Source organism: Coloeus monedula (genome assembly GCF_965178545.1).
Source record: "Coloeus monedula genome assembly, chromosome: 9".
Lineage (NCBI taxonomy): Eukaryota > Metazoa > Chordata > Aves > Passeriformes > Corvidae > Coloeus > Coloeus monedula.
This window is the reverse complement of record NC_138789.1, coordinates 25,550,029-25,566,226: the sequence shown is the minus strand read 5'-3', so window position 1 is coordinate 25,566,226 and position 16,198 is coordinate 25,550,029. Positions and strand designations below refer to the sequence as shown.

The window sequence follows — 16,198 nt, the reverse complement described above, 5'->3', positions numbered from 1 at the left end:
CGAGCGCGGCTGGAAGGAAATCTTTTTGACAAATGACTGTAGGATGGAGAAGTCTGAGGCTGCTGTTATTTGGTTACCCTACAGTGACAGGATGGTTTGTAGTTTTGTGGACAATTACAAGAATTAGCACAGACAGATTTAGAGCCTGAGTTTTGTGGAAATAGCTGGCATTTTGAAAAATGCCAGAGAAACCAAGATAAATAGGAAGATCTTTCAGCAGTAACATTACTACTTTATTTTCAGAAAAAGCAGGATTACTTTCTCCCACAGCCTTATCTGCTGTATTTAAACTAGGACCATCCAGACCTATTGATCGAAACAGGAGAGTAAAGCAGAAATACAGAATTTCATGCTATTTAATCCATTTAACTGAAAATTAAAATAACTAGAAAAAGCCTCTGAGCACAGAGGAACCATCCTATCCATTTGGTATTTTATCTTCTGATAGATTTGATGGATTTAAAAACTGGGGGTTATCAAGGGCTCAGAGAACCTAGATTCCTTCTCCCCTCACTGGAGACATCTCCCTTTGCTCCAGCAGTGTCACGGTGTGTACCTGCTCCTGTGAGGGAAGGAAGAAGCAAACCTATTTCTCAGGCAACAGAGAAAAAGGAAGAGAGGGGTGCACAAGACTGCACTTCAGGGGGTCACTGGCTCTTTTTAGATTTCAAGCTTTCTTTCAAAACTGTTCTGCTCTTGTTCCAATGAAGCCAGGTCACCTGAATCCCCAAGTAAATTGTAAAACACTTCCTTCACATCCTTTCAGGTGGTGTCCTTTTCTCAGGGCAAAGCAGCAGTTTAAACAATCTGTACCCCATGCATCACACATCTCATTTTCCTTCTGATATTTGATGCAACTGAATTGCCAGGCAATCTTCAACAGCAGCAGTGACCTTTCATAAGCTTTTATGGATGGGTAAATTTAATTTCTAAAAATAGATTCAATTTCTGGAATATATACTTATTTCAACACACACTGTCTCTTCCCTCATTCTAAACTGTTTTGCAGAATTATGTCAAGCTTTAGCTGTAAAAATAAAGTGAAGCTTTTCTCCCTCACAAGAAGATGATGCTGCTATGAAATGGCATAAATAAAATATGCACTATGATCAGTTGAAGAGGAACAAAATGTGTATAACCTATTACCACCAAACAACACTCCCTCCAATGCCTTTCCCAAACACATATTCTGTAAATCGTCACCTCTCAACTTTGACTTGAAAGGGCATCATTGACTTAAATAAAATGCACATAAGTATTTTAGCTGCTAGAGTGAAAAGGGATTATTTATCATAACAATGACAGAATAAAAAAACCATTTCTTCAGTTATTTTAGTCCACACATCAGAGCTGACTGTGCCTGGCTGTTCTGCTGATCCTGCTATAAAGCCACTTCCTCCTGCGACTGCATGGCTGTTTTGCAAGGCATCAGGAGAGAGAGAACATTAAGCTGCCACAAAAATATTACAGAAGTGAAAAGGACAGCATTTGGGGCCACATGCATAAAATATATATATTATTTTTAAACAGGAATTAAGCCTTGTGCAGTCAAAAAATGACTGCAAATACAACTCCCCAGAGCCACCTCATGTTCAGTCTAGGTGCAAGAACAGCAGAGCCCACAACACAGATGGGACACAGCCAGCAGGACCACAGTGACCTTGGCAAGCATAAGTAATTTGCCACTGTAAAAGGGCTTTCACAGATTATTCATTTTAACTTTCTTTCCACCAAAACAGCTTCCAAAAGGCAGCCAGAGAAATTCTACCTGCAGGGCTGTACCGACATACATAAGCAGAGGCCAAGGTTCAGCCCATCCATCAACAGGATATTTACAGATTCATTCTGGGGCAAAAATCTCAGCCACATTCATGAAGAAAACAGAACAAAGTACTGTTCAGTACTCTTCCAGCTCAATGTTACTCCATTAAATATTTTTTAGCCTACAAAACTATATGCCACCGAATTCCTTTCTAGATGTTCTCTTGAGAGAGCACATTTTTAGAAGTGTAAAGGGCATCTGTAGCTAAAGTAATCGAGTCTGATAATTAAATATAGTAATTCCACAAGTTTAAATACTTCAACCTTACAAAAAACAAAGTGAGATGCTGGAAAGTGGCACATGGGGGAAACTGGCAAGCGAGGAGGTTCAGCAGTGCCGAGTATGGTTCCTTATCACCTCCAAACCCTTGGAACACCAGGGATCTTCCCCAGCAACACAAATGCCACTGGCAGCTCTAAACACACCTGATTTACCCTCTCAGTGTGAACACTGGGAAACCTCCACCCCCCACTGCACAGCACCAGGGAAGCAGACCTAATTTATCAGGATTTCCAGAAGTAACGCACAATTAAAACTAGAAAAAAACCAAGGGGGCAAAGGTGAGGTAATCGCATGCAATTCTGCAATGTGAAATTGGGTTGGAAACTGCTGATTAGATGTCCCTGTGGCCAAAATTTTGGGTACTGGGATAGAAGACTCCCTTAGGTTGGTTTTAGGCAACTGCATAAACTCAAGTTTTATTTAAAAAAGAAAAAACCCTATGCTTCCTCCTGAACTTATGCATCTCCTGTGCATGTAGATTAGCTCAATCTCTTTGCTTATTATGATATAGTAACAGCTTTCAAGAACTCTCCCCAAAATGTCCTTTTTTTCTATGCAACTCTATGAGCTATTAATAAACATGAAAACCTCAAACCAAACAAATCAATGAATTTCTAAAACTTATACCAAATTAAAAAACATTCCACAAAGATTTTGCATGGGAAGTTTCATGCAAAAAAAAAAGTCTTACTACAGCTGATAAAGAAAGGCATAATGGTTTAATTTTGCATGTGAGAAATGTATAATAATTGGTGTGGGTTGCAGTTTCTGGAGGTCTTTTATAGCACAAGTTTCCTGTAACCTTGAAATATTATTAATGCAATAGCATTACTCTGGTTCACAGAAAAGAACAGAGGCAAAGCAACAGAGGTACTCAGGGACAAGAAATGCAGTACTTTGCTACGGCTGAATAATGTTCAAAATATACATGTGCTGTATGAAAAACTGATCTAGATTTTTCAAGTTCTACTGAGTTTTTAATAAGTATTTTCAAAATATTTTTCTCCTAGATAATGTGCCTTTAAAAGCAATTTGGAGAGCAACTTTTCACTGTAAGTGGAAACTGCTGAGTCCAAGCCTGCATTTCCACCTGCAGCAATTGATAAGATGGTAGATTTTGCTGCCTTGCCTTCCATATTTCCTGTAAGTGTTTCCATTAACTCTACAAAACCATGCTGTGAGCATTTTGATGTATGGCCCACATACATATCTGTGGGATGGAATCTGGATGGTCTAAGGGAGGTTTGGAAGCAGCCTTTTATATGTAATCCATGCAGCGACTCCATCACTTTCATAACCCTCAGCTCAGCACTTGTGCTCCTCACTGATCAAAAAGATCGGGGGAAAAACTTGCCCGAAACAATCCTTAGAAATACACCAGAATCCAACAAATATTTTTGCTTCAGGGTACACCATTTTGTCCAAACCACAATCTTTAGCAAGAATGTCAAAACTACAGTATTGACCACATTACACTATATCTCATTTGCAAGTTACAACATCACTGACATTACTTATACCAATACTCACTACAGTAAAAATTCTATTTTTATATTCTTAACATTTTCAGCTTTGAAATACAAATTTAACACAGAAGAAAAATTAAGAAAATGGTGCAAATCAAAAGCCAGCATTCAAAACATGATCAAAGCAGTTTCAGATAATTTGAATCTGATCTGCTGTTTGTTCCCCTTCAATTTTTTGATTCACATCCCTTAAGCTGTATTATTTGTCAGAATTTGGGATGTGGAAATCTTCTGTAAGCTGTTTCAGAACAGCTTTATCAGCCATGCAGCAGAAACTGTGACAGTGTAGAAGCTTGCTTTTCTTGTGAGACCACTAAAGAAGGTCATTGAATAACTAATGGTCTATTACAACAATGAAATAAGAGACTTCAGTGGGAAGCCTCCAGCTTTTAAAAGATAAATCAAATTAAGGATGTGGAAATTGAGAAAAAAATTATTTTTCAGAATGACATATTCTAACTTGTGAGAAACATGCTTTCAACACCTGATAATGACAGGAATGTCACTAAATGAACTCTGTGTCAAAGTATTTCCCATTAAAACATAAGGAAACATATAACTTGTGAATACACCATCACGTATTCACTTGTTTATGGATAATGGTATCACTCTGGCTGTTTTATTCTACATTTAAGCCTCACTGTCATGCTTTAAGGAGCTTCCTGTTACTTTCCCCTCCCTTTAACAATAGCAGCAATTTCAGAGAAGAGAGATTTCATCTTCTGCATGTCTGCTCTTTGTTCCAAGGAGGAGCTCGTTAACCCCCTTACAATAGAAAATAAAATAGTGATGAAATTGCCAGAAACAGTTTCGACTACTTTCTCCCCTTCCTGATTTGAGCAAAAGGCATTTTATATTGTCTTACCTTTATGGTTTTGGTCTGGAGTCTGAGTCCATTTAAAGTGTTAATGGCTTTCTCTGCATCCTTTGGATCAATGTAGTTAACGAATCCATACCCTAAACTCTGCCCTGTTGAAACACAAGACATAAAGAAAAAAGGATTCAGTATTTTTCGGCACAGGAACACAACTTCCAAGAGCGGGAGCACAATTTTCATTTCATCCCTGCTTTCCCTTTCAGTGTCCATGCTGTTCTTCACCATTTCTTTATCTCCTTAATACAGGGAGAGCCATCATAACTTTAAATTGCTGCTCTGAAGATCCTTCTGTAAGAAGGAGCGGCAACCCCTCACCCTGCCTTCCCCAGGAGTTTACTGAAAAGCATGTATGAGGCTTGACAGCAACAGAACTGTGTAACAGTTTTGTGCTGAGCTCCTAATAAATATAACTGGCTGACCTGCCAGTAATGAGGGCACCTCTTAAAAATAAATAAACACACACTTATGATTTTGATATTGTTTACAAGCAAGTTTTGAAGTACTTAAACCACAGAATTAGGAAACTGCATTTTTACACTAACCTTGGAGGAGCTGAGGAACAGAAAGCCACCTTTACATCTCGTTTTACTGCTCAGTGAGCAGCCAGTAAATAGGAGGAGAAGGGACAGCCCAAATTGCAGCTGGGCATGGGACCACATTAAAACTCCCCTCCGAGCAGTCGAGATGACAGCAAACCCAAACAGTGCAACAACTGCTGCTGTGCACGGGATGGCAGGAGTCCACTTCAGCAGCCAAAAGCACTTCAACAGCTTCTGTTTCACCAGCGAGATCCGTGCGTGTGTTTGCAGCAGAAAGAGACACAGTTTATAATTGGGATAAGTGACACGGGGCTGGAGAGGCCAGGCCATGCTGTCGGCCCTACAGGATCGTGGACACTCCCAGGGCTGTGGGGCTGCAGAGGGCTGAGAGAACCCACTCCACAGGGATCTCTTCCCAATTCCCAAGTAGCAGCTTTGCAGCACCAATTCTATTAATGCAACGTGACAGACAGCCGCTTCCAGATCCCTTCCTTCGAGCATCCTACTGAACTGATTTTGCATGTTTGGAAAACACAGCTTTTTTTTTTTCTTGTGTTAAGGCACATGATCTTAGAAACCCACAGAGATAACGACATTTCAAGAATCAGCGAGCCCAAGCAGGCAGGTGAACCGCCCTGTGTTCCAACCACACTCCCTCTCAAACACCCTTCCGTGTATCTGGAGCACAGCAAGCCAAAAAAACCCCTGTCCCTTGGCGCTGATGTGCAGAGGATCGAAATGCTCCTGCTCAGAGGCAGTGAGAAAGGAAACATGTGAAAATCCCTCCCAAGGAGAGGAACAGCATTTGTGGAGGTTTCTAGCCACAGGAGCAGCAAGCAGAGACCCAGCTCCTGCTCACCAGGAGGAAGGGGAGGTTGGGAAGGCAGCTGCACACCAAGTGCCTTGATGTCCCCTGGAGGCACAGATCCTGCCTCCCAGCACAAAGCTTTGTTTCTTTGTCTCCTGGACTACAAAAAAGCATCTGTGTGTTTCTCAAAGTCAGACACCACCAAAAATACAGCGTTTGCTGTAACACAAATACAGGGAATGCTTCTGCCTTATGAATTCAGATCAAAGCCCTAAAAGCTGCTAACTATGCAATGGAAGACTTTAAAAATCCATGGAAACACTGCAGTTCATGCCTGAAATGCCCACATGCAGGCGCAAGGATAAGAAATTACTGTTTTAACATACAATACAGCCAGGGAGCAATTCCATCCCATCAATTTAACTTCAGAAAAAAAGTGTAAAAACATACTCTGTCTTCCTGGAGAGCTGAATTAATCTCAAAAATATTCTTACCCAAGTTACATGACATAAACCGAGAAAGACCTGAAGTCTGGCTGAGCACAAAGCCTGGAGCAGAAATACTGTAAAGATACTTTCCCTGCCATGCCTTCCTCTGCTTGCCTACCTGAGGTATTTTATACAGCCCCAATCCCTGTGCCTCTGAACATATCAAGTCTTTAATACATTTAATCCTAAACAATCCTAGGGAGAGGAAAGCCATTCTCTAGGAAACAAACCTCTTTTTATAGGGGGAAAACGACTCAAGGATCAGAGCTTGGATAACCTGTGTTTGTATCCATTCTTTTCCCTCTTAATCACCTCTGGACTTCAGAGGTACACGGAGAGCAGGAGTAGCTGACATGAGGCCTTGGGATTTATGTCCAAACATCTGACCCTGGGCTTCCATGTCCAGCCACTGCTATTCTCAAGACACATGGACTGACCAACCTCTACAATGTATACACTGTTTTTCAACAATCTCCCATAGAAAAATTCTTACTTCTGTAAGTACTTGCACAAGAGAGACCACAGACAGCAAACCCACAGACAGCACTAGCAGTAGGGAAGGGAAATAAATGGCAATACAAGAAAAGAATGAGATCACAATTACACAAAACCTTTTTTTTGAGCTCCCCAGTAACATTCAAGTTATTTAGATATCATCATCTCTCATTCTCACTACCAACTGGCAAGGGATAAATATATTTTCTCCAACACAAATAAGGCTGGTCTTGTCTGCTTAATGAAAACTATTACACTGTCATACCATTTTTCTTACAAATAACAGGTCTGCAGAAACACTATTTCTTCTTGTTAGTGTATATACTCCTGAACATCAAGAAATATACAAAACTTGTAACAGGACTGCAGGCCTGTTAGTCAGCAGCTATTGGTTATAAATTCATATCCCACTGATTGCTGTATTAGCAGTACTATATTCTCACCAAAAAAGGCTGAATATTCAATTCTGAGCACGGAATTTATTAATTCAATGAATACCCTTCTAATCTTAAAAACTCCACACCCTTCACAGCCCATTGAAATCTTGGTGCAGTTGTTTCCACCAGCAAATTCCTGCTGCTGCTTTCTGGCACAGACCTCACTGTACCAGCGAAGCTGAAGGGAGAAAAACCTTCCAATTAAGAGCTTTCCACTTCAGGGGCATATTTTGTTTGGTTACTTTGTATTTTCAACCATCTCTCCCCTAAATATTATGTGTTTGCAGACTGACACAAAACACCCCAGTCTCAAAAAACTGAAAAGAAAAACTCAGACAAAAACCTAATTTGTGAAAAGCTTTATGATGACTGTGGCAAACAGTTTTACTGTGCTAAACATTTACAGTTAAGAAGCCCAAAAAATTTACACACGGAGCTAAAAATATTATTTTCAAATTCCTCTCAAGAGCAATATACCTTATGTCAGACAAAACAACATCTAGATACAAAAGAACTAAAAATTGTTACAGGTAAAGAAGGAAAAGGATTTGTTCCAGAATACAGTAAACAGTATGAACTTCCCTATTTCCTTCATCATGTGCTCTTATTGCATGTACTCCAAAAGGGTAACACTTCTTTGGACACAATCTGGCAGCACAAAGCAAGCAGCTGGACCTCTCAGTGGGATCCCACACAGACACTGTAGTTCATTCCCATGCTACACTTCCCAGGAACAGCACCGTAAATAGTAAATATTTTCTGTGATTTGGAATCCAATAGTTCATCGCATGCTGTGATTCAGTAGGTCAGGCAAGCGATATTTCTAGATGATCCTAAAACAACACCTTGTTATCTTGCTATTCCCACTGCTCTTCCTGAATGTTTTATCTAGCAGCGGAAAATATATAGTGGACCTCCCAGAATCTGGTAAGGAATAGGTCTAAAAAGTGAGCAGTAACAGGGTTAGAAGTTACCAAGGACTTAACAGTATTAAAAAAAAAAGCAGGCAAAGCCAAGCCCAAGCTGGTTATGTACATGTTTTGCATTTTATAAAGTTCCATTTCAAAGCCGAAAATTATGCTTAAAACAAGCCATGAGGAAGAAGATGGGGAGGGAAATCAATTTACCCTGTATTATTTACATCCAAAAACCGGTAACTATGAAAAAGGCAGAGTCAAAAACCCGTACCTTCCTTTAATTCCTCTATAAGCCAGTCTGCTTTGGCCCATTTCACATTTATTTTAAGAGATAAAGGGAAAACACATAGAAAAAAAACCCCCTGTGAATTAGAACAAAAATGTCATAGAAAACAGAAAAAAAAAGCACAAAACCTCTCTGGCCAGTAAAGGTTGGAATAACAAAAGAATTTTTTTTTTTTTTAGGTTACAGAAAAGACATCCTGTAACACTCATCCTGACTCACCAGGAGATACTAACAGGAACAGCACAGAGACAACAGGCATTATGTACACCTGAAGAAGTATGTGAAGGTATAACTAGCAACCCAGGTGAATGATAAACAGGAGTTCCTAAAATTATTTTTGTTTAAAATTAGATGCTCTGGATTACTTGCAGAGAACAAACACCAAAAAAGAGGGGCTAATGGCTCTCTCGTGATCAACAAATTCCAGGAGCCTGGAGGAAAAAATTTTTGTACTGAAACTCAAAAAGTGAAGACTGGATGACCCAAGTAAGCACAGGCCCAGCTGTCTAACGCCGAGCAAGGCAAAATTACAGAATCTTCAGTGGTAGACTCTAATAATAAAGAATTAGTGAGGGGTAATAAAATCAATGTCAATCAAATTAAGTCTATGCAAAATAGATTCTGTCAAACTAAACTGACAACCTCCTTGATGAGATTACAAGTTTGACCTATAAATTTTAAGAATGCCATTAAATCAACACTGATATACTTGGTCTTCTCTAAAGGACTTGATTTGGTACTGCTTATTAATTGACTAAAACAAAATTAACATAGCACACATTAAATGGATTAAAAAAGCCAACAGATTTCTTACTGGGAATTGTGAACAGGAGGTCACCAGAAAGACACTCTCCTACAGGTCTATCTCAGGAAACAGATCTTGGCCCTACATTGTTTATTTCCACTGGTAAGTGGAAAAAACCCAAACTCCTTACTCATGAAAATTGACTGTAGAAAGACAGGAGGAGCAGAGGATAAGTACAGAGAGAACAGAGGGAAGGTATAAAGCAATTTAAGATCCTCAGTAAACCACAAATACACACATTTAGATAGCACAAAGATTACATCCTGACAAACCAAGTTAACTGTGGCATACTTTAGGAATGCTCAACTGAAAGACTGACACAGGCCACATCAAGCCTACAACATTGACAAAAGAGTTAGCATTATTCTTGCCATAAAAGTCACACAATCAGAAAGGGAAAGAAAAATTGCTGCTTCTGATCTGCCTGTGCTTTGCTGAGGAAGAGCCCACTCCTGGTGCATGTGCTCCAAGTGAAACACTGATGCCTTGGTGATGGTGCCATGAGAATTGACTACAGCACAAGACCTCCTTCAGTTGAGATAAGAGGGTCAATCTGCCCACCTGATCAAAAAAGTTGAAGCTGAACCTGAACACTACTACATTAGTATTCACCTGAAGTACAAATTAATTTTTTTTTTCTTACTAATGTCTGTCCATGGAGTTACATATCCCAAGTCCCACTGCTTGGCAAGTGAAACCAGACTAGAAACAATATAGTGAATGCTGTTTTCCTGTGGAAGCCATTTACTCTGTTTTTGACACTGTAGGTAACATGCATTTAAGTATCTACCAACCATTTTGTCAGTTCTTCTACCACTGGAAATTCCAAAAGCTTGATTTTTTTTTCCTGAAAACTATGCTCTAGCTCAAGCAGAAATTAATCCAGGGAATGTTTTGGCAAGATGCCTTAAGTGCTCTATAATCTCTTCTACTCTGAAGCTCTACAAATACACTGTTCCTGCTGGTTCTATGAAGAACAACCATTGCCACAAGCAAAGCAGAAGCAAACTACTTTCTCAGTGAAGTCTGAAGCCTTCCTGTTGCAGAAAACTATTCTAAACAGCAACTCAGAGGTGAGTGCAACTTTCAGTTGCCCACCTGTGACCAGGTAAATTAAAAAAATGGTTAGAAACATCCTTTTTATTTGGAAATAAATGACTGTGGAATACAACATCACATTAAAGCACTATGGTCCCTACTATAAGCAGTCACTCATGAGAACAAGCACAGAATAGGACAGCAGCGATCCAGACTGCCTTAAATTGTGGTTTTGTTGTCCCCTGCCCAAATGTAAAACCTAATTAAAGCTGCCCTCCTGACAGCCGTAACACGAGCGCCAGCGAGCGCCGCTGCTTCCCTGACACAATCCCTCCCTTCGGAAGTAGGGCACGTCTGACAGCTCATCTCGCATCAGCCAGGCAGGAGCCGTCAGACAGCAACAGCCTTCAGTCACTCTGCCTTTGGGACCAAAAGATAAATAATGCTCACCATGAATTCTCCAGATCTCCCCAGCTCCATTTTTGCCTGTTCAAACCTCAGTGACATCTAGGGAAGAAACTGGTCATGGGGTGAGCTTCTCTCTATTGCAAAAGCTCAGCACAACTTCCTGTCCACCTGTGGCTCTTCCATACAAACCTGCACATGATGCTCTTCCACTTTTCCCAGTGTTTCTCAAGCTTGAGATGTTTGTAATAAATAGCACCTATAGATGGCTGGCAGGAAGATTGCTTTCTGTCTTTTAAGCAAGAGTAACTGAAGAGACTTCTGACATTCAAGGCAAGCCCTGCTCCAGCTGGCAGGCCCATTTCAGAACACCCCCCTGTGAGCCTTCAAACCATTTCAGAAGTGTTTTAAACATATTCCTGGGATGAAAAGGAATGACTGCAACTCATATGAAAAGCCATATGAAATAGAGGCTTTTGGAGGAGGTTACATAAAACCCTTGAGAAGATATAGTCAATGTACAAAGAGGGTCAAGGGTTTTTTCCTTATTGTTGTTTCCGCAACAGCTACCAACAAATAGAGCTGTTCACCTAAAAAAGGAGGTAAGCTATCAAGAGAAAATTCAGATCAAGGGAAAATGAGATCTGATCACGAGACCAGTTCAAAACCTGCTCCTTGTCTGATGCTTTTTTATACCATATAATGTCAGTCTCATTCATCTTCCACCTCTTTACCCAAGGAGAATCACCTGCTGTCACCCCAGCAATGCACACTGCAGTCTCAGGAGAAGCAAATCAGGAGGGAGGCATCTTCTACACACAGTGCTCCTAGGACCAAACAATTAAGCTATGGCTGTCACAGTCCCAATTCACTGCAACCCATCTATGAAGGGTAACTTGTTCTGTGTTAGTGCAGCTCTATCACAGCACCCATTTAGTCTATAGCTTATTTACAATACAGACTCCTTATGTTTGTACAAACTAGGATTTATTTAATACATGTTGTCCATGAATAGCAAGGAAGCATTCTCCCCCTACTAACTCTTGCTTTTGCAAGAATTTAGGGAAAAGTGCACAATCTTTCTCAAAGCAAAAACTAGACAAGAATAAGTAAATAAATCACTTGGTTTTTGCCTTTTGCAGGAAAGTGACTTGAGTACAAGCTTTGTTTGGGAACCTTCCATCAAATCACTACACTTGAAGTACCCTTAGTTCTTTTGAGAAGATCCCACTTCCACATTAGGAGAAGTCAGCTGTATTTAAATGCAATCCAGTCTAGAGCCCCAGATATGGTGTGATGCTACAGTGCACCTACAGTTAAGAAACATAACTTGTCCTTGGTTAAGAACAGCCATCAGCATTATCCGAGTTGAGGAGATCCTTCTTTAAATACTACTGGAGAGGAAAGCCTGGTTCCAGACTAACAGTGAAAGGCACTTGTAACAGATCCCCTCCTAAGAAACAGTTTATAGTTTCACAAAAAGTAAAAAAATAAAGCTAACCCCAAACCTCTGGGAAAAATCCTCAAAGTTCCACAGCTAGAGCACCTGCAAAGGCTACATAATGACACAAAGCTCCTCAGATGGGACAAGATCCCTCAAGCAAGCTCTCTCCCCTCAAGGCGTCAGAGCCCTCATAGCCAAATAGCAATGGCCCGCCCCATCAGGTTATCTGCACAGAGAAAATTCCTATCGCTGCTTTAATGCCAGAGAGACTCAGATAAAAGCTCATTCATGGAAGAGACAGGCCTTTTTTGGGGAGCTTGAGGGGAGACATGCATTGCACAATGAGGTCCCACGGGAACCCTACGCACACAAGATTTAATAAACTTCAGCCCAAGTGGAAGGGGCTTCTTTACACCATGCCTTCTCCAACAGAGACACTGCTACATGATTAAAAAATCCCCCAAAGGAAGCCCTTGCAAACAGTGTGCTACATCCCACGTAAAACTCTCCCTCGGGGAGAGGATAAGAGAGGGAAAATGAACCAGACATACAGACACCACTCACTCAATTTTAATATCTGAATGGGAAGTGCCAGATACCATGACAACAAGCCTAGAAAAATAAAAGGGGAATAAAAAGAAGCATTGCCCAAAATGTGAAACAAATCCTATAAATGTAGCTACAGCAAATGATTAGTGCTGGTGAGGTAACTGAAAGCCCTGGACCTCCACATGTCTTTGGAAGGGAACCACCAGGACCCGGACATGGTGACCTCAAAATCAAAGCAAGACTCCCCAAACCCATCTGCAAGCTCCCTATGATAGAAACATCATTCATTCAGCACTTTGAGTCAGAAAGCTTGATTTTGCCAGGCAGTGCCAGAGGAGATTACATGAGTTTTGTCCTCTTCTGTAGTTTTGACAAATCTCTTAATGCAAGACGGTGTAATTTAATGTCTTGATTTTCAGAGATGCCAAAGCAGTAGCAGTTCTTGTGTAAATAAAATACCCACTGACAGTAACTGCCATTTCTCAAAATCAGATACAGTAATTGCTTTCACTTTAGAATGGCCCCATATAGCCACTGAACACAGAACATGATGGAGCATGCTTTGACAGCCTGCTGCTGCCCAGAGCCATCAGATCCTTCTGAAAATCCTACTCCCACAGAAACCTCAAGAGGACTTTCAAAACCACACAACTACTCCATTTTATAGTTTACAACACCAGGGATATAAAACACACCCTCCCTCGGAAATCATGCCTTACAGTCTCCTAAAGGCTTCTATCATTTCAGATGTTCTGCATCTCACCTGAAACAAGGCTTTGCTCTTACCTGCATACTGAAGAGTTCAACCAGGTCAGCGGTGTCACTGCTGTGCTTGAGGACACAGACTAACCTGCATGCAAAGCTTAAGTGGCAGTTTTGAGACAGATGCTGCTGACTTGGCTGGAGTCTTCTGTGGTTCCCATTACCATAGCATGGAAGCGTTTTATCTCTGAAACACACCTTTCCTCAAAACCACCACTGAGGAAAGCACTTTTATTCCTATTATGGAGAAGAGAAACTGAAAGGCATCACGATTTCCAGGGTGAACTTGGACAGAGTAACACAGTCACTAAAACAGGGAGCTAAAACCGCAGCTCCGCCACTCTCAGACTGGAACCTTATCATCGGCCCATTGAGAGTTGTGCTAGGCTAGAGATATCTTGTAAACAACACACACATTTCATGCTCTGTAGAATTTATTATCCTCCTTTTTCTTTTTTGTTTGCTTGCTTTTATCAAGTTTCTTTAAATGCAAAACTGGATTTTCAGCATGGGTGTGTTCATACTACTGCAAGCAACTGATTAAGTAGCTTTTGAAAAGCTACTGCTCCTGACATACACAAGACAAGTGAGTTCCATTTCTGAACAAATATTTGGATTTTGCTCCCCTCAGTTGACATCTCTCGCTTCCCTTCTTTTCATCTTCTCCTCCCCCTTCCTTCAAGGAGCACACAGCCTCTGAATTAGCAGCTGTTCCGAGAAGAGCAAGGCTGCACTCCTCCCCGCTTTGTCCCAGAACAGAACAGGGACTGTACTATAAAAATCCAGTGTTCTGGGGACAGGCATGAATGGACAAGAAACAGCCATGACTTGTCTATCCTGAACAGTAAATTCAATACTGAAGAGACGACTTAAACACAAGAATGCAGACATTAGAAACAAACAGGCTAAGTGAAAACAAGATTCAGTAAGAAAAAGTGAAAACAAATAGAACCAGAAAAAAAAAAACCCCGAAAGATGTAACAGCACATAAAAATGGTTACCAGCAGCATGGAAAAAAATTCTGCAATTAAAGAAGTCACTGCATTACATGACGCATGCAATACACTGTGGGAAGCCGTTCTCATCCCTAATAGGGGATGTCACACTGGGGAAAATGGAGACAGCAGCACTGGACAAGCAGTACAGAAAAAATTGTAAAGACCACACAACTCTAACAAGGAATGCATGTACCAGAGACGAGGAAGGCAACAAACTGAAGCCAAAATTCTGCAGTCACTGCTTTAAAGTAAGACCTAAGGCTCAACAGTGACTTAAGATACAAGCTTAGAAGTGTGTTGAAGTGTCCAGGGTTAAAACACTAAAATATGGTATCCTTTTATGAAATTTGACTAAAGGGAGATACAAAAGCTATAGTTATTTCAAACATGTAAAGACTATGACTGGAAATGAAATATTAGAAGCGTGCTACTTTTAATACCATTACTCATAAAAAAAGATGAAATTAGAAGAGGGTAGAAAGAATCACAGTCTGGAACCAAAGAGAAAAGGCACTCCATGAGCATGAGCCAGCAGGTCACAGAAGAGGCACACGCTTCATTACAGCAGATGTATCTTCCCTCCTGCATATCATCCCAAATCCTGGCACTTCTGAAATTTAGAAGAAAGTAGAATGCAACTAAAAATTGGATACTGAACAAGGGAGCAGAAGCTGAAGGCAAACCAAAAGGAACAAGAGTGATTATTGACTGGTCAGGCTTCAACCAAAGGCACAGTAAGTTTGGATCACAATGAGCCCATACTGTACCACATGTACAGTTTTGGTGCAAATGTGCCAAACTTGTATGGGTGTCTGGCATTGCCCTTCTTCAGAGCCAAAGCTTATGAGGAACTCCACTAGCAAATGATGGCAGTGAGTGGTAGAAGAAAGGCAGAAGGACAGAACCAGAACAGAGCCTGCACATAGACTAAGGTTCCTATTTTCATGAAGTGTCAGAATTGCAGAGTGGAAAGAGTCATGGGTCAACAAAAATCTTGGTTCATAGGCTAGAGATTTTTATTAAAAGGCCAAGAAAATACTCTGCCAAGAAAATACTCTGTCGATAAGAAGGAAACAAGCACAGGACATGGGAAAGACAAAGCTAAGATCTGAAAAATCCACTGCATCCTCAAACTTGGAATCATTTCATGTAGAAATGGTGGTAGCAATGCTCCTGGTCTAAAGGAAATGGCAGAGGAACAAAACTGGAGAAAAACAAGAGTCTGTTTTGCAAAACAAGAATATTAAGTGAGACGTAACATTATACTGCAGCATCAATATCTGAAACCTGTTTGACTGCAAATTCAAAAAGCCCTGGTAATTTTGTCATTAAATGATTTAATTCAGCAACATTTAAGGGTTTGTACCTCAGCCTCTGTCAAGCAACAAAAAACAAAAGCCACAACAATACTAACAAATTTCACAGTAATTCAGAACAATGACTCTCAATACCTGTTCTGTCTCATCAACAGCCTACTAATTAAACTCTGAGCTCTACTAACCACTTTTTCCAATGCACAGAGGAAAGTAATTTATTACAGACCAGAATACAAAATTTAATATTAACAACACAACTCGTGACTACAGCATTTTTAATCTGATCAGCAGAAACATAAATAAAAGCTGCAACCTGACAGCTAAGAAGGTTAATCTGTAATAGATTTACACAGATTACTTCACACAGCATCTGGAAAGATGCTGAGAAAAGTAAAGCTACTTTA

At 40.5% G+C, this 16,198-nt stretch overlaps 1 protein-coding gene across 2 annotated transcripts in view; it reads right to left on the bottom strand.

The window, feature by feature from the left end:
• ELAVL4 (ELAV like RNA binding protein 4) overlaps window positions 1-16,198 on the bottom strand; it is a gene marked incomplete at both ends in the record, with an annotated part of 61,528 nt that overhangs the window by 12,237 nt on the left and 33,093 nt on the right. For both annotated transcript variants that reach the window (XM_082287150.1, XM_082287151.1), the window contains one exon: window positions 4,496-4,599. In XM_082287150.1, coding sequence (XP_082143276.1) covers window positions 4,496-4,599 — 104 coding nt within the window. The remainder of the gene's footprint in view (window positions 1-4,495; window positions 4,600-16,198) is intronic.